The 26,802-nt window shown below is 39.3% G+C and overlaps 1 protein-coding gene across 1 annotated transcript; it reads left to right on the top strand.

The window, feature by feature from the left end:
- The first annotated feature begins 19,134 nt into the window (after window positions 1-19,134).
- On the top strand, window positions 19,135-26,107 carry DEGS1 (delta 4-desaturase, sphingolipid 1). The gene is made up of 3 exons (XM_037823086.1): window positions 19,135-19,481; window positions 21,636-22,378; window positions 25,593-26,107. Exons 1-3 carry the CDS (start codon window positions 19,400-19,402, stop codon window positions 25,737-25,739), a joined length of 972 nt encoding a protein of 323 aa, XP_037679014.1. The 5' UTR covers window positions 19,135-19,399; the 3' UTR covers window positions 25,740-26,107.
- Window positions 26,108-26,802: the final 695 nt, after the last annotated feature.

Raw genomic sequence — 26,802 nt, 5'->3', positions numbered from 1 at the left:
AAATTTTAAAATGTAGAGTATAGGATACCTAGAAATAGAAGTTAGAGAAGGGGGAGGTGTAACGTAATAGGTTCAGAATATATAATGAGGTAGAACTTAAAATGTTTGGAAATAGATATGGGGTGACATTTCCTCCTTAGTGGAATATAAGGAATAGTATTGTATGCAGGTAATTTTGGTTGAAAGCGGTTGTTTAGAATCATGTATGTCACCGATTAACACTACAAATTTAAATAAGTACTTGCATGAACTGATGATACAAATGTACAACACTGGTACAAAGAGTTAATAATAGAGTGGTACGTAGGGGAAAATACCTATTGCAAGCTACAGACTATAGTTAACAGTAATGCCTTAAATTCTTTCATCAACACCAGTAACTAACGTATCACACCAATACTAGGTGTGCTGGTTTGAATCTGTTATGTACCCCATAAAAGACTATGTGCTTTTAATCCACACTTGAGGGGGCAGATCTATGGTGTGTGAGATCTTTTGATTAGGTTGATTCCATGGAGATGTAACCCCACCCATTCAAGGTAGGTCTTAATTAGTTTACTGGAGTCCTTAGGAAAGCTCAAGGAAAGAGAGAGAGCTCAGAGCTGACACAGAAACTGAGAAAGACATGTTGGAGAGAAGCTAAAATATGTAATCAAGAATTTGCCCCCAGGAGAAGCTAAGAGAAGCTAAGGGACGCTTAGAGAGAAACATCCTTGGAAAAACAAGCAAGGATGCATAGGAGCTGAGAGAGAGGAGCTAAGACAGAAGCCCACAGATGCTTAAGGAGAAAGCAATGGTAATGAGACACTAACCCAGGAAAGGCCCAGCAGACTCCGGCCATGTGCCTTCCCATGTGACAGAGGAACCCAGAAGCCATCAGCCTTTCTTCAGAGAAGGTACTGTCCTATTGATGCCTTAATTGGGACATTTTCATGGCTTCAGAGCTGCAAATTTGCAAATTAATAAACCCCCATTGCAAAAGCCAATCCATTTCTGGTATTTGCATTCCAGCAGCTTTCTCAAACCGAAACACTAGGGGTCAATAACAGGGGAAGATAAGGGATATGAGGTGTTCTGGGTTTTCTTTTTTGTGTATCTATCTGATAATTTTCTTTTTGGAGTAGTGAAAATCGTCAAAAAGTGAATGTGAAGATGATTGCACAAATAAGTGATGATACTGTGAGATACTAATTGTATAATTTGGATGGAATACATGATAAATGAATATATTTAATAAAATCTGAAAAAAAACATGGAACTATACAACACAAAGAGTGAACACCCTAATGTAAACTATGGGCTATAGTTAATATTATTATAGTTAACAATATAAGTTTAATAATATTGTTTCATCAATTGTATCAAATGTACCACACTTTTGCAAAATGATAAAAATAATGTGGGGAAGGCAGTTTGTGGGGACTCTGTACTCTGCATGATTTTTCTGTAAACCTAAACCTGCTCTAAAATTTAATTAATAAATTAACAAAATATTGACCATATATGGACTCTATTCTGTTCAATGGATCTATGTGTCTATATTTTCACCTACAATACACTGTTTTCATTACAGTTACTTTATAGTATTCTTGAAATTCCATAGTGTAAGTGTGGTGGTTTGGAGTTATGTACCCCCAAAAAACATGTTCTTAAACTTAATCCATTACTGTGGGTGTGAATCCATGTTAAGTAGGATCTTTGATGAGGTTACTTCAGTAAGGTGTGGCCAAACTCAATCAGGATGAGTCTTAATCCTATTCCTGGAGTCTTTTCTAAGAAAAATGAAATCTAGACACAGAGATAGAAAGCCACAAAAGGCACAGCCAGAAGCTGGAAGCCAGTGTAACCTGGAGAGGCCACCATGTGCATTGCCATGTGACAGAGGAGCCAAGGACCAAGGATCGCCGGCAGCCAGTCCCAGAACACCAGTCTTTAGAAAGAAAGCATTGCCTTAATGAAGCCTTGATTTGGGTTTCTCGTAGCCTCAAAACTATGAGACCAATAAATTCCCATTGTTTAAGCCAACACATTGCATGGTGTTTGCTTTGGCTACAAGGAAACTAAAACAGTAAGTCCTCCAATTTTGTTCTTTTTCAAATTTGTTTTGGCTGTGCTAGATACCTTGCATATCATTACACATTTTAGAACCAATTTCTCAGCTGCGCGGATTCTGATTGCTGTTGCATTGAAACTGTGGATCAATTTGGGAAATTTTATATCTTACCAATACTGACTCTTCAGTCTTTTTTTTTAATTTAATTTTTTAGGTCTTCTTTAATTTATCCAGCAATATTGTATACTTTTCACTCTACTGGTCTTGCAAATATTTTGTTAAATTTATCCCTAAGTATTTCATGTTTCTTGATACTATTGTAAATCAGTTGTTTTTATTTTTAGTTCAATTTCCAGTGGTTTGTTGGGAGCATAAGAAGTACCAGTTATTTTTGTATTTTGACCTTTTGTCTAGTGACCTTGCTAAAATAATTTATTTCTAATAGCTTTTTTATAGATTCCTTACCATTTCTAAGCAATCTTATCATCTGCAAATAAAAAGCTTTACTACTTCCTTTCCAATCTGTATGTCTTTTATTTGTCTCTTACCATATTACACTGGTGTTTTTGTCTGCTAAAGCTAGTGAAATGCAATATTCCGGAAACGGACTGGCTTTTAACAATGGGGATTTATTAGTTTACACATTTACAGTTCTAAGGCCACAAAAATGTCCCAATTAAGGCATCAAAGGGATGATACCTTCTCTAAAGAAAGGCTACTGGCATCCAGGATTCCTCTGTCAGATACCAAGGCACGTAGCCAGCATCTGCTGGTCCCTTATTCCCAGGTTTTGTGGCTTTCAGCTTCTGGTTTCAGTGGCTCTTTCAGTTTCTGTGGTTCCTTGCTTGCTTCTCTGAGGCTTTTCTCTTCAAGCTCTCTCAGCTTTTTCTGTCTTTTTTCCTTTTCTAAAGGACTCCAATTCCAATAAAAAGGATTAAGGCTCACCTTGAATGGGGTGGGTCACATTGCAATTGAAATAACCTAACCAAAAGGTCCCCCCTACAATAGGTCTGCACCTACAGGAATGGATTCAAAGAGCATGGCCTTTTCTGGGTACGTAACATCTCCAAACCAGCACAACTGGCTAAAATCTCCTATACAATGCTGAATAGAAGTAAAGACAGTAGGCCTCCTTGACTTGTTCCTGTTCACTCCTTCCCACCAGCCCAGAAAGGGGTGTTTTTTCCTTTCAGTGTGACAGGAAAATCTCTTATAATCATCTGCTTCCTCCCTATTTCATGGTTTATTTTATAAATGCTGAGCTCCAAATCAGTCCAACTCAGGAGAGTTAAAAGGGAGTCCCAAAATCAATCACCAGTTAAAAGACACAATGAAGGAAGACATTCCATTTATAATAGTGAATGAATGAATAAAAACTTCAGGTGAGCTTTTCATATCTGGAGATTAGGGTTATTTCAGACTAGCAGAAAATATAAGTCAGCACCCTAACCGTGACCTCCCCCCATGCCTTCCTCCTTTAAGGCATCACTACTGCCTGCATGCTCCTCCTAAGGCTGGTTGCCTTGGAAGCGTTTGGGGATCAGCCAGACTCCACTTTCTGGTCTCTTTCTATCTGCCCAAATCTCCAAAGCCCATTTTCACTTCCCCAGCATCAGCTACAGGTTCTTTTTGAGTACTGAATTACATTTTTCCTGAAATTAAAAGAGAAAGGATTTCTGTGCTACTCTGAATGCTTAGCACTTGTCATGGAAACATTCCCCCTTAAGGGCTGCTCTTTTCACCTAGATTGCAGAGTTGGGGCTCTTTATACATAGCAGTTTGTATATTTTGCCCAAACCAGTAACAGTCCTGGTAGCTATTTAGCGGCTTGAGTTGGTACTGCCAGAATCATTCCTCTCCTCACAGGAAGATTTCATTCTTTTAGCTATTCTCATCAACAAATGTGAGCATTGTGGTGTTTTCCTTTCAACCTCCTGCCCTCATCCTGTGTATCTGCCCAGGTAATGTACAGCATCTAATAGTACCTTCTCAAACTCAGTCTATGTCCTAGCAGTCCACTGCTTTAAAATCAGCAGAGACCTCAGAGAACCTTCCTGCACACTATTTCTCTCAAAGGGCTAAGGCCCTAGCTGCTATATGATTTGACCCTCTAATTTCAGCCTAGTTTTGTTATGAACTTATAGCTCAGATATTTGATGCACAAAATAAAGTTTAAATTTAAAAAGTTTATTTTATATTAATTTTTAGTTTCTCATGAAATATAGCATAAATGAAATTAGTTTCTCTTACACTAATTTTTATGTTTAATTATTTGTCGAATATAACACAAAATAGCATGTGAAAATGTATATTTATGTTATAAAGAAGAAAAAGTAAAAAGTAAAACAAACACTGCACTTAAAAGAAATCAGCCCTAAATCCAAGAGGTCTAAGTTAAGCCAGGGACTATAGCTAACAGTACAATTTTAAAATGTGTTTTCATCACTTGCCACAAAAGTACCCCATCAGAACAAGGTGTTAATAATAGGGTGGTACTTTGGAACCCTATATTTTATGCATGATTGTTCTATAAACCCACAACTTCTCTAGTTAAAATAAATAAATAAAATCAGCCTTTCATAATCAATACAATTATATTATATAGTTTAAAAGTTAAAAGTTCAGCTAACAAAAAATATCTTCAATGTTCTACTGTCTTCAATAACTGCCATAACCCCTTTATTATTTCTATTCTTCTAAGTGAATAGTGTGTCTTCCCTAGTTCTCAAAATGTATATCAAATGTGTTCTCAAATATACTGTCCTTCTGAAGTTTGTTTAGTTGTGAGCACAGGCTGTTTATGCTGTGTTGATCCCAAAGCAATTCCAGGAAGAAGGTGGGGAGGGGGTAGTGTCATAGGTGAACTCATGTTAAAGAAGAAGTTGATGTCATGAATTGAGATGTTCTAGGCTCTGGTTGCTTGGTCCCCTTGTTTCCTCCTGCAAAAAGATCTTCAGTAAATGGCAAAATCCATGTTTCACACATTTGATTCTGTAGTCTTCTTTCCACAACAGTATGCACAGTCCAAGCCAAGAAATAAAACATAGCCAACTCCAGTGACGTCATCACCATGGCGACATAAACAGCTACTGAAAATTTCTCTCCAGAGATTCAACCAAAAAAAAGGACAATTCCGAATTATTTGAAACTCTGGAGGAGAATATAGATTGGAGAAGGACCCTGCAAATGCTGAACTGAAGAAAGAAGTATCAGGTAGGAATCTTCCATCCCAGACCAGCTGGTCCTCTCCCCTCCCCCTAACTTGGTCTCAGTGTGGGAAACACAGAATCAACAGACGAGAACCCTCCCACCACAAACACAGACTATAAAAATCTCTCACAGCAGTGAGACATACCCATACCATTTGAAAACCCAGGGGACAGGGGAGGACATTTCAAGGTCCAGATCAGTGAGGGACAAAGAGATTGAGAAAATGTGGACAGAGACTGTTTCCAGCCCTGAGTCAAAAGCCCTTCCCCACCCTTGATGAAAGCAGCAGCAGGCAGTCATTTCCTTGCCTTGGGGATAACTAGAGTACTGGGTCACCTGAGGGACTCCTCTGCCACAGGTGGAGCCCCACATTGAGCCAGATTTTGGCTGGCAAAGTGAGAGCATAGGAATCCCACCATTTCAGCTAACCCATGTAGACGAAGCCTGTGCTCAGAGGCAAAGCAGCTTCTAAGGACGATTAACTTACTGAACAGTGCCATCTGCTGGAAAATCTGGAAGGTGTGAGGAAATTAAAACACTTTTTAAAAGATGCTTCAGCCACTTTCTTAGGACTACAGGAGCTGGTCTACATGCCCTGTACAGAAACCTGATCCTGTTTTGGCTGAGAAATACAGATGACCCAACTGTTAAATCAGAGCTCTAAACCAAACCCAGGTCTTGCTGGCTGCCAGAAAACAGAGAACCTCTGGAAGCCAGCAGATTTGTATTACCACACACAATGAACCTGCTGGGGTGCCCAGTGCCTACCTCTCATCCCTGTGGCAGGCCACGGTGGGTACCTGCTTTTTCAGGGAAGACTGGCAGGGGGGTGGGGTGCAGAGCCAATCTGACAACTGGCCAGGGAGAGAAACAAAGAAAAGATAGAGATCAAAGACAACCAACAAGAAAACTCTAGGAAAAAGAGAGAAGACAACCTCCAGAATAAACTAATCTAGAAAATCAGATACCTAGACAGCAAAAAAATCATGAGCCACCCCAGCAAACACAAATATATGGCCCAGTCAAAGGAAAAATCTAACACCTCAACTGAGATTCAGGAGTTGAAACAACTAATCAAAGATGTTCAAACAAATCTTCTAAATCAAATCAATGAGTTGTAAGAAAATGTGACAAAAGAGATAAAGGATATAAAGAAGATAATGGGTGATCATAAGGAAGAATTCATAAGCTTGAAAAAACAAATGGCAGAACATATGGGAATAAAAGCACAATAGAAGAGATGAAAAACATAATGGAGACATACAACAGTAGACTTAGAGAGGCAGAAGAAAGGATCAGGGAACTAGAGGACAGGCCATACATCTGAAATCCTACACACAAAAGAAAAGATAGAGAAAAAATGGAAAAATATGAGCTGGGTCTCAGGGAACTGAATGGCAACATGAAGTGCATGAATATATGTGCTATAGGTGTCCCAGAAGGAGAAGGGAAAAGGGGCAGAAAGGATAATAGAGGAAATAATCAATGAAAATTTCCAAACTCTTATGAAAGACATAAAATTACAGGTCCAAGAAGTGCAATGTACACCAAACAGAAGTGATCCAAACAGACCTACTTGAAGACACTTACTAATCAGATTTTTAAATTTCAGTCTCTAAAAGCCTATATTTGTCCTTCTTTTTTTTTAATTAATTTTTTTTCCATCAGCCACACCTCCTCTCCACTGGGGTTTGTCTATGTTTGTAGCTTGTATTCAGCAGTCCACATTTGTTAATTAAAACACCAGTTGGAGCTGGGCTGAGCTATATTCACTTGCTCCAAGAATGCTGCTTTCTCCCACAGTGAGGTCCTGCAGCTCAGCCTGCTGTGGGGGAAGGGGGATCCCTGTGTGGGTCCACAGTTTTTACTTACAGATTCTATGCTGCAATCTCAGCCATTCCACCCAATCCAGGTTGGTGTACAATGTGTGGACAGTCACAGATGTCCCCCAGAAATTGTTCCAGATTATTTGCTAGTTGTTCCTGGTTGTTTGTTAGTTGCTCCAGGGGACTAACTAAATTCCACACCTCTCTAGGCCGCCATCTTGTCCCTCCCTCTCCTTCATTTTTAAAGGAAAATACTGCTGGATATAAAATTCTTAGTTGGAAATTGTTTTCTCTCAGCACTTTAAGTATCTCTTGCCACTGCCATGTTGCCTCCATGGTTTCTGATGAAAAATCAGAACTTAATCTTATAGGGACTCCCCATTACATGACTGGTTGCTTTTTATTTGCGGCTTTCAGAACTTCCTCCTTGTCCTTTGCATTTGACAGTTTGTCTACTATGTGTATGGTCATTTTTCTCTTCACTTTATCCTGTTTGGTGTTCATTCGGATTCCTGGATGTACATATTCATGTCTTTTGCTAAGTTTGGGAAGTTTTCTGTCATTATTTCTTTGAATACTCCTTCTGACCCTTTATCTATTGCATTTCCTTCTGGACTCTGTGCCAATTTGGATCTATTATGTCCCCCAGAAAAGCCAAGTTCTTTAATGCAATGTTGTGGGGACAGACTTATTAGTCTTGGTTAGGGTGGGACTCTTTGATTAGGTTGTTTCCATGGAGGTGTGACTCACCCAGCTGTAGGTAAGACATTTTGATTAGATTATTTTCATGGAGGTGTGGCCCTACCCATCCAAGGTGGGTCTTAATTAGATCACTGGAATCCATTAAGAGGGTTCCCTGAGACCCTGCTCATGATGGTTGATTCAAGAACTGCCTTCACAATGATACCGAAAGTGAATGGGTTGAACTTCCCAATTAAAAGATATAGATGGGCAGAATGGATTAAAAAGTATGAACCATCAATATGTTGTTTACAAGAGACTCATCTTAAACCCAGAGAGATTGAAGATGAGAGGATGGGGAAAAAAAATTCCATGCAAGCCACAGCAAAAAAAAAGCAAGCCACAGACAAAATAGACTTTAAATGAGAAATGTTATATGAGACAAAGAAGGACACTATACACTAATAAAAGGGACAATTCACCAAGAAGAAATAACAATCATAAATGTTTATGCACCAAATCAAGGTTCTACAAAGTACATGAGAAAAATACTGGCAAAACTGAAGGAAATAATAGATGTTTCTAAAATAATAGTGGTACTACAATACACTATAGATAGAACAATCAGACAGAGGACAATTAAAGAAATTGAAAACCTAAACAATGTGATAAATGAATTAGACTCAATAGACATAAATAGAGAGTTACATCACAAATTATCAGGATATACATTCTTCTCTAGAGCTCATGGAACATTCTCCAGAATAGATCATATGCAGGGGCATAATACAAGCCTCAATAAATTTAAAAAGATTGAAATTATTCAAAGCACATTCTCTTACCACAATGGAATGCAACTAGAAGTCAGTAACCCTCAAAGAACCAGAATGTTCACAAATATGTGGAGGTTAAACAACACACTCCTAAACAATCAATGGGTAAAAGAAAAAATTGTAAGAGAAAATGCTAAATATATAGAGACAATTCAAAATGAGAACACAACATATTAAAACCTATGGTATGCAGCGAAGACAGTGCTGATGGGGGAAATTTATAGCTATAAATGCATAAATTAAAAAGGAAGTGTCCTAGTTTGCTAATGCTGCCAGAATGCAAAACACCAGAGATGGATTGGCTTTTCTAAAAGGAGATTTATTTGGTTACATGGTTACAGTCTTAAGGCCATAAAGTATCCAAGGTAACACATCAGCAATCAGGTACCTTCACTGGAGGATGCCCAATGGTGTCTGGAAAACCTCTGTTAGCCGGGAAGGCACGTGCCTGGCATCTGCTCCAAAGTTCTGGTTTGAAAATGGCTTTCTCCCAGTACCTTCCTCTCTAGGCTGCAGCTCCTCAAAAATGTCACTCTTAGTTGCTCTTGGGGTGTTTGTCCTCTCTTAGCTTCTCCAGAGCAAAAGTTTACTTTCAACAGCCACCTTCAAACTGTCTCTCATCTGCAGCTACTCGCTCAGCTTCTGTGCATTCTTGAAAGTGTCCCTCTTGGCTGCAGCAAGTTCACTCCTTCTGTCTGAGCTTATATAGTGCTCCGGTAAACTCCTCAAGGCCCATGCTGAATAGGTGGGACCACACCTCCATGGAAATTATCCATAGTTATCACCTATAGTTGGGTGGGACACATTTCCATGGAAACAACCTAATCCAAACATTCCAACTTAATCCCCACTAATATGTCTGCCCCCATAAGATTGCATCAAAGAACATGGCTTTTTCTTGGGGACATAATATATACAAATTGGTACAGGAAGAAAGAGCTAAAATCAAAGAACTAATGGAACAACTGAAGAAGCTAGAGAATGATCAGCAAACTAACCCTAAAGCAAGTAGAAGAAAAGAAATAGCAAGGATTAAAGCAAAATAAATTATATGGAGAACAACAACAACAACAAAAAATAGAATAAATAAAACCAGAAGTTGGTTCTTTGAGATCAACATGATTGGCAAATCCTTCATTAGACAAAGTCAAAAGGAGAGAAGACCCAAATTAAAAAAAAAAAAAAAACCATAAATGAGAGTGGAGCATTACTGTGGATCCCTATACCAGTTTGTATATTTATGTCCCCCGAAAAAGCCATATTCTTTAATGCATTCTTGTGGGGGCAGACATATTAGTGTGGATTGGGTTGGAACCTACTGGTTCAGTGTCCATGGAGATGTGACTCACCCAACTGTAGGTGATAACTCTGATTGGATGATTTCCATGGAGAAGTGGGCCTTGTTTAGTTTCCTGGAGCACCATATAAGCTCAGACAGAATGAGCTCAGAGCGAGCTGGCGCTGAGACAGACATTTTGAGGATGGCTGTTGGAAGCTGATGCTGACATTTTGGAGAAAGCCATTTTGAAATGCAACCTGGAAGCAAGCAGACGCCAGCCACATGCCTTCCCAGCTAACAGAGGTTTTCTGGATGCCAATGGCCTTTCTCCAGTGAAGGTACCCTTTGTTAATGGACACTTTATGGCCTTAAGATTGTTACTGTGTAACCAAATAAACCCCCTTTTATAAAAGCCAATCCATTTCTGGTGTTTTGCATTTCTGGCAGCATTAGCAAACCAGAACAATCCCGAAGAAATTTTAAAAATCATAAGAGGATACTATGAACAATGTATGCCAACAACCTAGAGTGGTATGTTAATGGGATTATAAGTATCAGTGCTGCATTTAAAGCGAACATGATTGAAAGTGGTTGTTTAAAGGATGTAACCCACAGAGTAGCACTACAAATATAAATAAGTGTTTGCATGATACACTTCTAAGGTATGACACTGGTACAAAGAGTTTACAACAGAGTGGTATATGGAAAAACTACCCATTAAATCTTATAGACTTTATTTTATAGGAATACCTTACCAGCACTACACTAAGGATGAATAATTAGCAACTTATAAGAGCTCTGGGATGTTTTGTGTTACGATAATCATTTACAATTGAGAATGATGATGATTGTACAACTGAGTGAAAATATGAGACACTGATTGTTTATCCTGTACAGAAATTAGGAACCCCCTACTTCATAAGTCAAGCCCTCTACCTTGAGGCTTGCTCTTGTGAAACTTGGGGCTGTAAATGGGAGGCTAAGCATTCCTATAACTATGCCTAAGAGGCACCTCTAGAGAACCTCTTCTGTTGCTCAGATGTGGACTTTCTCTAAGCCCAAATTGGCAAATAAATTTATTAACCTCTACCCTATGTGAGACATGACTCCCAGAGGAGAGAATCTCGCTGGCGATGTGAGACACGAATGCCAGGAATGAGCCTGGCCCTGGCATTGAGCGACTGGAAATATCTTTTTAACCAAAAGGGGGAAAAATGTAACAAAATAAGGTTACAGTGGCTAAGAGATTTCAAATACAGTTGAGAGGCTATCCTGGAGGTTTCTCTTATGCAAGCTCCAGCTAGATATCCCAAATGGCCACAGTATGCCAAGCCCTAACCAACAGGTGTCCCCAAATACCTAGGTCCCTATCTGAGATTCTATAAAAGTTTCACTCACTAAGTTTATCACTCAGAAACTTAAATCCTCCAAAATGTTCCTATGCCAGACAAGACCTAAAACCCAGAGGCAAGAGACTCTTTAAGAACAACAGTCAGATGCAAACCCCTTCCCCATAATGTTGACACCCTTTTTCAATATGAACAAGTTAGGGTGGTCTCTGCCTAGACACACCTGAAGATCGAGAAAGTGATTAAACGAGAGGAAGGGGTTGCAGCAGACAAGGCAGGATTTAATAAAGGATTATGAACACTGAATCTTTACATAAAAATATATTTTTTAGATGCTATGGTATTAAAATAGCTAGAAGGAAGTAACTGAAATGATGGAACTGTAACCTGTAATACTCTTTGAATTTTGCTCTATAGCTACTTGTTAAATTGTACTTTGAAAGTTATCACCTTTCTGTATATATCTTATATTTCACAATAAGGAAATAACTGAAACCATGGAACTGTAAACCATAGCATTCTTTGGAATTACCTACCTAAGTACTTGTTAAATTGTACTTTGAAAGTTATCACCTTTCTGTCCATATATTTCACAAAAAGAAAATATTGTAATGTTTCATATTATAATGAAATATTGAATGTAACCCATAACATTCTTTGAAATTTGCTATTTGTTAAATCGTACTTTGAAAGTTATCACTATTATGTGTATGTTAAATTTTACAATAAAAATGTATTTTTTTAAAAATGTATTTTTAGGATTTGATTCATTATTACAATGTGTTAATAATAGGGTGGTATATGGGAAAAAATACAACTAATACAAACTATGGACTATAGATAGAGGTAACAATAATATTGTAATATTCTTTCATTAATTGTAACAAAGGTTCCAAACCAATGCTAAGTGTCAGTAATAGGGGAGTATAGAGGGTATGGAATTTTTCTTTTTGGAGCAATGAAAATGTTCTCAAACTGATTGTGGTGATGAATGCATAACAGTGATTATACTGAGAGCCAGTGATTATACACTTTGAATGGACTTTATGGTGTGTCAATAAAACAGTTTACAAAAAAGGGGGGGGGGGGTGTTTGTTTTGAGCTAGAAAGAATACATTTTGAACACTGGGAGGAAAAAAAAAGAACGGAGCCCTGATCTCTTGCCCATACTCACCTGGAATTTAGACTCTACAATGTGGAGCTGATGGGGGAAGGGGAAGATAATACTATCAGGCTGCTCCTCCTGGGGAGATACAATAGCCCCTGACCCGGAGCTGGCCAGACGAAGTCCAATTTTCTTGGCCACACCTGAGTGGAGTGGAGCTTCTGTCATGCTGAGCTGACAGCTGGGGGAGGAACTAGCTATGGCTCAAATGCCACAGATTCTTATTCTTCTTACCAAGATTTAGTCGATTTTCTTCAATAAATATTTCTACATTTGCTGCATGTCCTTGGGGCAATTTCCAGAGCCTTTCAGGAGTTGTTTTTAAAATAGTTTTTCCCAGTTATGGTTGTTTCACTGGGGAATGGGTCCACAGAGCTCCTCACTGTGGCGTTCTGGAAGGGAGACCTTATGAAATAATCTTATCATGGGTTTTATTTGCATGTCCTTGATAACTAATAAGGTTGAAATTTTTTTCATAAAAATTTTCATAACGGGCTATTTTGCCAGTCTGTGTCTGTCTGCCCTCAGAGCCATTCTTCAACCTTTCCCTGCACTGCACTGCAGGCTCCCGTGTCAGCTGGATTCTCATTAGGTTTGGCTAATGGGAGACAGTGGAGGGCGGTATAGAGTTCGGGAGGAAGAAGCCAGGGATTTCTCCCCTTGCCTCACAGATTTGCTTGCGTTAGCTGTGGCTCCAGCTGCTGCCAGATAGACTCTGTGGTTACAGTTTTCATTAGGTAACGCCAGCTTCCGGCCTCCTATAACTCTTCCCAGTACCTCTGTCCACCCAGATATGGAAATGGGAGTGGCTTCCCACATTGCTCATCTCTGGGTTACCTCACTCACTGTCCCCTATTTACTTCTCAAGTCCTCCATCTCCTATGTAACCAGTGCTCTGTATTAAATTCTCTGTTAATACTTGAAATGATGTCTCTTTCCAGGTAGACCCTGACTGATGCACCATTAGTGCTTCCTCATCTGATGAATTCTTGTTCATTTCTTTTGTTCATATGGCTATTCTTCCTCACTTTTTTCTTATTCTTTAAAATTCTTTATATATTTTAAATATGAATCCTTGGTTGATTGTGCTGGAAATATCTTCCTTTAAGTTATGCTTTGTCTTTTCCCTCTCCTTTACAGTATCTCTTGATGAACAGTTTTTAAGTTCAACTAAGTAGCTTACCTTTAAAATATATTTTCTTGGTAGTTTATGCTTTTTTGCATCTTACTTTAAGAAATTCTTCTCTAAACTTCCCTGAACAATATATTCTCATATGCTAATGTTTCTTAGCTTCACCTTCCACATTTAGGTCTATAATACACCTTGTATTAGATTTACTATATGGTGTAAGGTATATTCAATTTCATAATTTCTCATATTGATAACCACTTATCTCAATACCATTTTTATTGACACATTTTCCATTCCTTCACTGATTTTATATTTCTGTATACTTGCAGGCTTTATTTCTGGATCCTATATTCTGTTCATTATGTTACTCATCCCTGAATAAATATTATGCTATCTTAATTGTGTATTATAGCTTTACAATAATTTTAATATCTGGTGAAGTAAGCCCCTTACGTTGTGATGTGTAGATGTGCCTTGGCTATTCTTGATCCTTTTTCTCTTCCATATAAATTTAAAAATCAACTTACAAAGTTCCACTAAAAATCCTTTTGGAATTTCGACAGAAATTCATTGAATCTGTAAATCAAATGTGGAAATGAGGAATTGACATCTTTAAGATATTTAGTCTTCCAATCTATGAAAATGGTCTGTTTCTTTGCTATCTTTCAATAGTGTTAGTATTTTTTCTTTAAGGTCTTACATGCCTTTTGTTAGATTTATTTTTAGGTATTTGTAATGTTATCATAAATGCGATCTTTCTATATTTGGTTGCACTTTTAACTAGTTGTTGCTGATGTATTAAAAAGAAAATGATTTTTATATACTTATTTTATTATAATTATCTGCAAGTTCTTCTGGTTTTTCTACACAGACACTGCCAGTAGATACTGTTGTATCATATCCTCTTTCTGCTTTGAGACAGTCATATAGTTTTCCTCCTCTAATCTGCTTTCCTACCAATTTTGCATTCCAGATAAATTGAGAGGTTTACAGGAAGAAGGCATGATTGCCTAGGTTTCTTGGGGCAGCCAGGGAGACTGAAAGCCTCCTAGGGAGGCTGTGCTCCCAGCATGATGTTTAAGCAGTAGATTAGCAACTGTTAAGAATAGGTGTCTAAACCACCTGCCTGAGGAAAAACCCAAAGAATCCTGTGCAACCCATCATGGATGAGGAAATCAGCTGATAGGTGTAGAAGCCTGAGAAGGCAATGGGCTGGAAGAAACTTGGGGTTCGGGGAGACCGGTCTGGTGTGTGCACTCAGACTGGAGAAGATTGTGGCACTACAGATATGAGCAATAAATGGGAGCAAGACTGGCTTAGACCAGCTACTCTGAGTGAGGCCAGCAGGGGTTTTTAGCTTTTAGCTTTAGCTAAAAACGCATTTGAGAACGGTTGTAACTGTAAGGTTGTATGTGCCAATTAAAGAATACATTTAAAAATAAGATATTTATTGGCAAATTATTTTCTGGAGGAGTAGTCTTTGTTACTTTGTGTCAAGAAACAGTTGATATAAAGGTTAAGTTATTATTATGATTAAGGTTCACTTGCAGTGAATAAAGAAGGCCTTTTGTAATTACTCTTCTATGAATTAAAATTGTCAAAACTATCCATTTGCTAACGCCTTTCCATACCATTATTAGATCTTAACTGTGTCACTGTCCAAATGGTCTAAAAAATGAATTGCCCATTCAAAAAACAAACTAACAGAAAATGAGAAATCTATGCGAGAAAAACCTTGGTTTCAAAAGTATGGATGCCCTCCTCTGAAAACTACCCGATCTGAAATTTTCTACCATCAGGGAATACTGAGATTCACCAAGGCTTTTAACAGCAGACTAGAGAGTGTCTATCCTAAATAACTGGTATGATTGCCTCAAGGTAAAGTACTTGACATTATAAGGGGAAAAAAAATGGAAAGCTAAACAACACATTAAAAACTTTTAAACAACCAAATTTAAAAAGCCTGCCTATATGTAATTAAAATATTTGTCAATCCTCACAGAAATCCTATAGCTCAAATCCTTTTCCTTTCTTTAGAATGTCAAAATCCACATTCAATTCAAATATAAAAGGTATAAAAGGATTTAAATAAATAATTCCTTCCTGAGCCTCTTTTCTAGACTCCTGTTTACTTTCCCACAACATAACTATTTCTTGGGTGTCTTTCTAAACATATTTTATGCATATCCCAGAAAACAATGTGTTGTATGTATATATATATATATCTATATGTATGACACCCCCCCCAAATCCATGCTGACGTTTTGCATTTAACAGTATGTTTTGGAGATCAATTCATATTAATACATAAAGCCCTTCCTCATTCTTGTTAATGGTGTCATAGCATTAACATGTCCCATAATTTATTTAATTTTTAAGTTTACTGGAGGTTTTCTTTACCCTGTATGAATCTCTAAAAGATAAGGATTCTCAAAAACTACCACCATAATACAGTTATCACACTCAAGATATTAACAATAATTTCTTCATATTGTCAATATTTGAATTAAATTCTCATAAATGTCTATTATTTTAAAACTTAGATTATTTGTATCAGAATCTAAATAAGGTTAACACCTTGCAATTGGTCAATGTCTTTTAAGCCCCTTTTAATCTGTAGGTTTTCCCTCACTTCTTTTTTGTTCCCTTGCATTGTATTTGATAAAGAACCCACGTTTTGCCTTATAGAGTTTCCCACAGGTAGGATCTTGCTGACTGCATCCCTGTGGTGTAGTTTAACACGACGTTTTTATTTCCTAAACTTTAGTAGTCGGATCTAGGGGCTTATTCAGATTCGGTTCGGTTTAAGCACCAATGTTTTTTTTTTTGTTTTTTTTTTTGTATTTAAAATAGAGATTTATTTTTAAGCCAAGTTTTCAGGAAACGTCATTTAGAGTGAGACATAACGATTCCATAACAAATGTATAAATGTCACAAAATCACAGTGTTTGGAAATGTAAGATCCTGGAATATTTCAATCCAGTGTCCTCATTTTACAAATAAGGATCTAAGGGCCATCTAGCAATCTCGAGATGCCAGAAACCCGCGACAGGACTCCAGAAGGCTAAAAGTTGCCTGGACCCTTGAGGAGCATGTGGAGAATGCAGGGGTAGTCGACTACCCCACCTCCATGGTTGCTAACATGACCACAGACATAGGGGACTGGTGGTTTGATGGGTTGAGCCCTCTACCACAGGTTTTACCCTTGGGAAGACGGTTGCTGCAAAGGAGAGGCTAGGCCTCCCTATGGTTGTGCCTAAGAGCCTCCTCCCGAATGCCTCTTTGTTGCTCAGATGTGGCCCTGTCTCTCTAGCTAAGCCAACTTGAAAGGTGAAATCACTGCCCTCCCCCCTACGTGGGATCAGACACCCAGGGGAGTGAATCTCCCTGGCAATGTGGAATATGACTCCCGGGGAGGAATGTAGACCTGGCATCGTGGGACGGAGAACATCTTCTTGACCAAAAGGGGGATGTGAAAGGAAATGAAATAAGCTTCAGTGGCAGAGAGATTCCAAAAGGAGCCGAGAGGTCACTCTGGTGGGCACTCTTATGCACACTTTAGACAACCCTTTTTAGGTTCTAAAGAATTGGGGTAGCTGGTGGTGGATACCTGAAACTATCAAACTACAACCCAGAACCCATGAATCTCGAAGACAGTTGTATAAAAATGTAGCTTATGAGGGGTGACAATGGGATTGGGAAAGCCATAAGGACCACACTCCACTTTGTCTAGTTTAGGGATGGATGAGTAGAAAAATAGGGGAAGGAAACAAACAGACAAAGGTACCCAGTGTTCTTTTTTACTTCAATTGCTCTTTTTCACTCTAATTATTATTCTTGTTATTTTTGTGTGTGTGCTAATGAAGGTGTCAGGGATTGATTTGGGTGATGAATGTACCACTATGTAATGGTACTGTAAACAATCGAAAGGACGATTTGTTTTGTATGACTGCGTGGTATGTGAATATATCTCAATAAAATGAAGATTAAAAAATAATAATAATAAAAAAATAAAAGTTGCCTGGAAACAGAAGGGGGATAGGAAATGAAACTTCTCCTCCCCTAGGTGGGCTTCTCAGCTGTATGCCAGGGTATGGCGGCTGTGAAACTTTTCCTGGACTTTCTGGGGGGCAGTGACCAGCTCAGCCTGACCCCTGCATCCTGGGACTGGTTCCAGAGGATGCCCCACCCCCCACCCCCCCACCTCCCCTGGCCCTGCTGGTGGGCCTGCCTCTCCGACCACGTGCTCTGGGGGTCCTTTGGGCCCGGTCCCTCTCACCTTCTCGCCCCCACCAGCAGCAGCACCCCCAGAAGCAGCAAGTGGTGGGGGAAAGGGGGTTCCTGCCAGCCTGACCTCAGCTTTCCTTCCACCTGGCTCACGTTCTGGCTGACTACAAAAATGTGGACGTGGCAGTTGTCTTCCAGCGGGCTGGTACCAGCTCAGCCACCCCAGTGGGTGAGGCTGGTCTGCTGGTGGGACTGGGGGGAGAGGACACTGCCCCCCGTGGGCCCTCCCAGATTTTTATTCTTGAAGTCCCAGCCCTCGGAACTCCAGGACCCCAGTTTCCCAAGGAAGCCCCCTCCAGGGCTGTAGCCAGTTCTCAGCATCCTCCGTCTGCTACTCTGAACGCCTCCCAGACTGATGCCCCAGACATTTTGGACTCCAAATATCCCTGCTCCCCCTCACTGGTTTTTTATTTTTTTCCCCCTTGAGTAGATGAGGTGGCACTTCCGATGATCCAGGTCCCAGGGCTCTCCCCAGGAAAGCGACACATAGGAGCCTCTATGTCTTTGTCTTTTCCAGAATGTCACATAGTCGGAATCATCATATATGGCCTTTCAGAGTGGCTTCTTTCACTTAGCAGTTTGCATTCCATACTTTTTCTGGATTTCCCATAGAAACGTACATGTAATGAAGATCTTAACAGTTGGTGGAATAGTTCACATTCTTTGTCCAAGCTGAAGCACCAATGTTTTTTTATTAAGAGGTGCACCATGTCTGGTTATCGTTTTTTGTAATCTCAGTCACAGTTTCTTTTTTGAAGAAGTGGTAACTGATTTTGAAATAAAGTGTCCCTTCCCTCTCAGGAAGAGCTGTGGTTCTGTGACAGACAGACATAAGGTTGAGCAATCATCCTTTTAAGAGAAATAATCACACTAGAATAATTCAGGCAAAACAACAAAATAATTCCGTATCACTTTTTCTTCTCTCAACAGTATTTTCTTTTTTATTATCTTGTCATTGTTACACAGTCGGCATCCTTTCCTGGAAGACCCAACCTGGAAGTATTATTTCCTGAAGGGAGCCAAAAAATGACACATGGAATAATTTGCTTTTAAAAACCAGTTAAATGCGCCAGTTGCCATTTATTAATATGGTCAAGAATCCTCGTGACTTGGCCGAGAGCCATCCTTCCCCGGGTACTCCACCAACGGAGGCGCTAAATCCCGCGCAGGCTTACCAAACTTAAGACCTTACCAACCTTCCTTTTTTCACCTTTCCCCGGGCTCTGGCGCAGGCACCGGGCACAGACAGTCCGGAGGGAGCCGGGGCTCGCTGGGGCTCAGCATCCCAGTGGTCACCGAGCCCCAGCACCGCAGAACGCCGCGCCACAGAGCCGGGGAGCCTCGAAGCGCCGCGCGCGCACTTCCGAGAGCCCGAGGAAGGAGCGCCCGGCGGGCGGGGGAGGGCGGCGGGGGCGCGGCCTTGGGACTCCGCCCCGACCTCCGCGCCCGCCGCCTTTCCGCCCGCCGCCGGGTGACACGAGTCGGGGAGTTGCCGCAGCCGCCGCCTCAGAGGAGCCGAAGCCGGAGGAGCCAGAGCCGGGAGGTAGCCTGAGAGCCGCCGCCGCCGCCGTCCCCGCCGCCGCCATGGGGAATCGTGTCTCGCGGGACGACTTCGACTGGGTCTACACCGACGAGCCCCACGCCAGTCGGCGCCGGGAAATTCTGGGTGAGGTCGCAGACCGCGCCCCGTTATGTGCGCGCGCGGCCTCCCGCCTCCGGTCCGCGGTCTCCTGGCGCGGGCCCTTACGGCCCGGGGCTCCCAGAGATCCGTTACGATTCCGCTCCTCGCTGCGACCTGCTGGAAAAGGCCGGCGCGGACGTGCGAGGCCGGAGCTCCCGGGTTCCCAGCCGGGCGGGGGAGGGATGGGTCCCCGCGCCCCAGCCGGTCCCCGGCACTGGGTATCCTCGCCGGGCCCCACCGGCGGGCCTCTGAAGGCGAAGGTTTTCTTAGAGCTCTGCGCCCAATGCTGGGCCACCATTGGGTAGATCCTCTGGCCTGAAGATTCCTCGGCTCTTGAGCGGGCTTGTTTCCTCCTCCTCCTCCCGAACGGGCCCGGGCCTGGGGGTTGGTGCCTGGATTTCTCAAGTTTGTGCTAGGAAGGGCTTGGTCCCAACCTGGGGTGAGCCATCAAAGGTGTTGGGGGTTTGGGGGGCCTACACGCGAGCCATGCTTACATTGTCAAACCCCAAGCAATCCTAGTGAGGTTGCTGTCGCACTGGCCCTGGGGAAGGGGTCGGTACCACCCCTTGTGACTCCAGGATCTCATACTGGGTGAGTGAAAACCGAAGGATCCGGTTCCTGGTGCTGTCAAGCCTGTTGTGTCATTTGATCCTCACAACAAGCCTGGGACGCAAGAAGGGCAGATTGATGTATATATATATGAATTTTTTTTTCATCCATCTGGGTTTTGTGGATGAAAAGATTGAAACATGAAAGAGCTTTAATAACTTGCCAAGATTAGCCTTCTTGTCCCTTGACTGCTAATTTAGAGCCCTTTCCGCCAGCCTAACTAGGCCTTACTTCACTCACTGGAGATGTATGGGCACTCTGCTATTTGGGACTGCTATGTTTCACTACAGAGAATTCTTTTTAGTCTCGCGGGTTATTTTTAATGATATGCCAGGCATTGTGTTAAGTGCCTTACAAACATCCAGTAGAGCCCTCCCAGTAATTCAACCAGGTTGGTTTTTTAGGAGAGAGGCATGATTGAGCATGGATATGTGCTTAACAGCCAACATCTAAATATTTTACATTAGGGGTTCATGTGAAAATTTCATTTTAAAAAGTATTTTTTTGAAATTAATGAGGGCTAGAGACTAGACCAGTATTAGTGGGTCAACTAAGAATAAATCACAAGAAGTGCTTCTTTTACTGCTGTAGTTTTACAAGTAAACTTTATTTTTTAACAGCTTTATTGAGATATAATTCACATACCATAAAATTCACCCATTTAAAGTGAACAGTTCAATGTTTTTTAATTCACAGAATTGTGCAACCATGGCCACAAAGTAATTTTAGGACATTTTTGTCACTCCCAAAAGAAATTTGTACCCATTAACAGTCACTCCCCATGCCTCCCACTCTCACCCCCCAGCCCTAGATGACTACTAGTTTACTTTCTGTTTCTAGATTTTGCCTATTCTGGACATTTCATATAAATGGAATTATAGAATATGTGGTCTTTTGTAACTAGCTTCTTTCGCACAGTGTTTTCAAAGTTCATCCCTGTTATAGTATGTATTAGTACTTTGTTCCTTGTGTCTGTTGTATTGGTATAACACATTTTATTTATCCTTTCATCAGTTCATGGACGTTTGGGTTGTTTTCACTTTTTGCCTATTATGAATAAGGCTGCTATGAACGTTCATGTACAAATAGTTACTATACCAAAATCACAAGCAACAAATGAAAAAAATAAACTGGGCCCCATCAAAAATTTTTGCACTGTAAATGATACCATTGAGAAAGTGAAAAAACAACCCATAGAATGGGAGAAATTGTTTGCAAATCATATGTGTTTCATAAGGGACTTACATCCAGGATATCTAAAAAGCTATTATACTTCAATAATAAAAGGACAAATAACCAAATTTAAAAATGGGCAAAGCATCCGCATAGACATCTCTCCAAAGAAGATAAATAAATGCTGAATAAGCACATGAAAAGGTGTTCATCATCTTTAGTCAAATAGAAAAATATTTAATAAAGTCTAATAGGTGGAAAATGGAAAAAAAACTGCATTTAAGTGTCAATTAGAATTGATGAAATATGTACTTCACTTCCTGACTTTTTTTTTTTTTTTTTTTTGCTTTTTTGCAGCAAAGTATCCAGAGATAAAGTCCTTGATGAAACCTGATCCCAGCTTGATATGGATTATAATTATGATGGTTCTTGCCCAGTTATTTACATTTTACTTAGTAAAGGACTTGGACTGGAAATGGGTCGTATTTTGGGCATATACCTTTGGCAGCTGCATTAATCATTCGATGACTCTGGCTATTCATGAGGTCTCCCATAATAGTGCCTTTGGCCACAGCAAAGCTATACGCAATCGTTGGCTTGGAATATTTGCTAATTTTCCTATTGGTGTTCCATATTCAATTTCCTTTAAGAGGTATCACATGGATCATCATCGATATCTTGGAAATGATGGCATTGATGTGGATATTCCTACCGATTTTGAGGGCTGGTTTTTCTGTACTACTTTCAGAAAGTTTATGTGGGTTGTTCTTCAGCCTCTCTTTTATGCTTTGCGACCGCTGTTCATCAACCCCAAACCAATTTCTTACCTGGAAATTATCAATACTGTGGCCCAGATTAGTTTTGACATTTTAATTTACTACTTTTGGGGAATTAAATCTGTAGTCTACATGTTATCCGCAACCTTACTTGGTCTGGGTTTGCACCCAATTTCTGGACATTTTATAGCTGAACATTACATGTTCTTAAAGGGACATGAAACTTACTCTTATTATGGGCCTCTTAATTTACTTACCTTCAATGTGGGTTATCATAATGAACATCATGACTTCCCCAGCATTCCTGGAAAAAGCCTTCCACTGGTAAGTAAAGGATTTGAAACAGTAATCTAATTTCTGATGACTATACAATCAAAATTTGTCTTGTTTATTTTAAAAAGAAGTCCACTATATATGGTCCGTCTAGGCTGTTACCAAGAAAATAAGTGTGTAAGTCCCAAGTCTGCTAGCCTAACTTTACAAAGGTTTGCTCTCCAGAATCCCTAAGCCTAATGGTTATACTTAGATTTTAAAAGCATTGGGGGATGTTCAAAGTCTTCTAACTTGTAGTATTTCAGAAATCGAAAACAATCCCACTGAGAAGTGAGCATGCATTCACGTAACCTTCATCTCTAGTAAATTGAATAGGCTTAACTAAGACTGTGTGTTGGTTTGAAATATAGTTGTCCTGCATAATCTGCAAAACAAGTGAACATCACTTTCCAATACTACAGACTTCCTGAGGACAGGCTGTGTCTCTTTGCTTTTAGAGTAGACTTTTTTTAGTGTATCATTGTGGAATAAATGAAAGAAGACATTTTAATCCTCATCTTTTCACCCTCCAAAATGACTCCTTTCCTAACTTCAGTTATCTTTCCAGTGATTTGCTTATTAGTGTTCCCATATTCAAAATGGGTAACTTTTGCAATTCTGTTATCAAAAAATGTAATATGTATGAAATGTAATATTTGTATTTCTTAAATTGCTTTTTAGCTATGTTGTAAGGGAACTATAACCAAATATTTTAAGTTTTCATATAATGGCTGTTTAAAAACACATACAACATGACAGCTAAATACAATGTGTGGTTCTTGGTTGGATCCCCAATTGAGGAAAGGAAAAGAGCTGTAAAGGACATTGCATCAATGGAGAAAATTTGAATCTGGACTCTGTATTAGATAATATGCCAGCATTAAGTTTCTTGGGTGTGGTAATGGTATTATGGTGTTACAGGAGAATGTCGTTGTTCTTAGGAGATATGAATATTTAGGGGTGACATATTAGGAATAAGTTGTCAAATAATGCCTGCAATTTTTAGACTTTTTGGTGAAGAAAACAAACTACAGGCATGTAGAGAGGAAGAAAAAACTGACTCGTGTTAATAGTTGGTGAACCCAGGTGAAGGGTGTATGGGTGTTCATTTACTACGGGTATTTTACTATTATTTAAACTTTTCTGGAGTTATGTTTTTCAAAATAAAATGCTTGGGGTTAAAAACACACCATACATCTGTCTGAAAACAACTTTGAAATTGCTGTGTAATCTGATGCTAGCAGGTAGCTGCTTTGTGCCATTCTGCTCATGTGCCAGCCTGAATAGCAAGTGTGCAGCCTTTGTTTGCCTTTTCCCTGACTTGGGAAGTGAATTTTTTTAAGGGATTATGGTTCAAGGAGAAAGCTGGTCACCTTTCAAACAAAAGATTTTTTCCCAAAATAAACCACATATTTTCCTAGTGATTTTTTTTTGAAGAGTCCCAGAATTGACAACTTATGTCAGTTCAGACATTACTTGATTTGAGGACCATGGTACATCAATGACTGGTCATTTCCCACTCAATTTCATCCTTTCTTCTATTCTTTGCTAAACTAACAAACATCTTCCCTTTTGTCTAGTCTTCCCTTTCCTGCTTTTTCTACAATGTATATCAAGGAATATCATATTCTGTTTTGCTCAATAAATACTTGGTATCGAGTTAATATACAATAACAAGGTTATTGTTAACAGTTTTATTGAGATACAATACACACACCATACAGTCCACCCATTTAAAATGTACAATTCATTGGTTTTTTGTATTTTCAGAATCGTACAAACATCAACACAGTCAATTTTAGTTCATTTTCATCACAATAACAAGGTTTTTAATTTAATATCTGACATTTTTTTATTGAGCTTTGCTGTTCACGGAACACTTTTTTAGTCTGTATTTTTCCATTTGCTCACAACCTTGTGAAGTAGGTTTCTAGACATCCAGGCATTTATTATGTCAGTGTTTGAGTTGAATTGGACAGATGGCTAACAAATTCCCTGAGTTTTCTAACTCCTGATATTAAGGGATTTATTGATTTTAGGCTTTGTCTTTAAAAAAAAAACTTACAAATTATAAACTTTTTGTTTTTATTATGATTTTTAATGTATTTTTAGTCTTAAAAGAGTATCTTGACTCAAAATCTTTATTCAGGATCTAAACTGACTTGGCGTTTTGCTTTTTCTGAAAGATAGTGCCTTTTCTATTCTGGTTGTTAAATTGATTGCTATTGGCTTTGTGATAAGTTCGATGTGAATTATGATCCAGGTTTATTTGTATGTGTGTGTGGTTTGTAGGCCATCCTTCTTCGTGGAAGTATTTTAGAGAAATTTGAAGGACTGTTCGAAAGCATTGCTCCTTTGAATGGTTTGGTCTCACATCATCCTGTGTTTCCTTTGACTGAGAAAACCCATGTGAAAGGCCTCTGCTGGGCCTTAATTGTCCCAGAGGGATATATATTAATCACCTTCTCCACAACCAAAATGTATCACTACATTTCCCAAATTGAAGGAGTCATTTAAACTATTTAAACTTTAACATTCTTTTCTTTTTCTTACTGTCACATTTTTGCCAATTGGGAGTCTACTTTTTTGTTTTCCTTTAGGATTTATTAGGAGAGTTTTTGCATTCTGATGATGCCGCAGAACTATTACTGTTACTCAGTACCAGCTGATTTTGCTTGCCAGGAAAACTGGCAGTGGTTTTTAGGATTTTTTAAGACATGTTCAACTTGAGGTGGCAGAATTGCACACTTGATAAGTGCTTAATTTCTACCTAATTGGCATTCCACAGTAATTAATTAGTATTTGTAAACTCCTTGAAGGAATAGTTCAGGTGTTACCTTTATATCCTACAGTGATATCCACATGGTACCTGCTTTAATAATAGCTTTATTTCGTGTTTGTTATTAAAGTCTCCAAGTGCCAAATTTTATACATAAGCCAGATATTTAGTCCATTAGAGCTTGATAAGATCTGTAATCCCAGAGGATAAAGTGTTACATTTAACTCTTAAAATGCAAATGGCTTTTTGTTTAGAATTCCTAAAATACCTCTTTTTTTTAGAGGGAGAAGGGAGAGAGTTCTCATTCTTTGTCTTCCTTTCTCAGGAAGGCGGTAACTCCTTTAGGGCAGGAAAGATCTCAGTGTTTGTGTCAGACATTCATCTGTGCTTTTTTACAGGACCCATTAACACTAGTTATTCATCTTGCTGTTATATTTTTCCTTCTAGGTGAGGAAAATAGCAGCTGAATACTATGACAACCTACCCCACTACAATTCCTGGATAAAAGTTCTGTATGATTTTGTGACGGATGAAACAATAAGTCCCTATTCAAGAATAAAGAGGCATCGAAAAGGGGAGGTGGTGCTGGAGTAAATGTCATTAAAGCCAAAGGAATTCCTCTCCAAAACTTTAAAATAGCTGGTTAAGTGGAATCTTTGCATTATTAAACTTAAGACCAGTATTGTGTAGAAGCTACCCTGGTATAGTTTTAGACTAGGATCTCCATGGTATTAAGCTAATCGGCTGTAAACAGTCGGCCTGTCTCTGCAGTGTTCAGCTTTACTCACGGAATACTTTTGTTCAATGTATTATCATTGTTTAGGATATTTTTGCCCTCATCTGTCATTTTGTAAGCATATCATTAAAAAAAGCTTTTAAAAAGCTGTTTCTAATACATTATTTTCACTATAAAGTTTTACTTTATCAAAGCAGGTAATAAACTGACCTATAATCAAAATATGTTCATATGTTTGTATTTATCATGTTTTTGTATTTCACTGTCTTTACGCTATATAACACGGTAACCTGGAGACTGAGATGAACTTACTTAAAACTTCACCCCCAAAAAAGGCCTGGGTTATGGTATAAAAGGCTGAGATGGAAACATCTTTCACTGCAAGCTGAATCTCATTTTAAAATTTTACTGTTATACTCATGGGACATAAATTAGACACTGCTGAATCCTGTTCAGCCTTACTGATAAAGTACTTACTGAATTTTATCTCTAGCTGTTAGACTGGCAGTTCTGGTTACCTGAAATGTGTCTCTTGGGTACATTTAGTGTAATATGGTGAATATTTTTAAACTATTTGGTATCCCAAAAAAAAAAAAAGATCAGTCTACAGCTTGTTCACAATACCAACCCTCAGGTAGCCTTAATACAAGATACTATAAAATTCCTATCTTCATAATTAAGCAGCTGTATTGCAGTTTAACGAATGATAAAGCAACACCCAGATTCCTGAGGATGAGTGATGAGTAGAAGACTCAGCAGGGTCAGCAGACCTGCTTTTCCTTGCTTTCTCTTTCTGACCTTCTTGCCTGGAAAAATTCCTACTATCCTTGGATTTACTGTTTGGAGAGCCATTGATACAAAGTTTACAGTGATATAATAAAGCCGACTTTACTTACAATTCAGATTTACTTAGCCACTAAA

This window comes from Choloepus didactylus, chromosome 2 (assembly GCF_015220235.1).
Source record: "Choloepus didactylus isolate mChoDid1 chromosome 2, mChoDid1.pri, whole genome shotgun sequence".
NCBI lineage: Eukaryota > Metazoa > Chordata > Mammalia > Pilosa > Megalonychidae > Choloepus > Choloepus didactylus.
This window is presented reverse-complemented; position numbering and strand designations above follow the sequence as displayed.

Bases quoted from the DNA above. Each gene is read 5' to 3' on its own strand.
- DEGS1 (XM_037823086.1), top strand. From the start codon at position 19,400: ATGGGGAATCGTGTCTCGCGGGACGACTTCGACTGGGTCTACACCGAC. The intron at 19,482-21,635 runs GTGAGGTCGCAG...GCTTTTTTGCAG, and splicing joins TCGGCGCCGGGAAATTCTGG to CAAAGTATCCAGAGATAAAG. The intron at 22,379-25,592 runs GTAAGTAAAGGA...TTTTCCTTCTAG, and splicing joins CTGGAAAAAGCCTTCCACTG to GTGAGGAAAATAGCAGCTGA.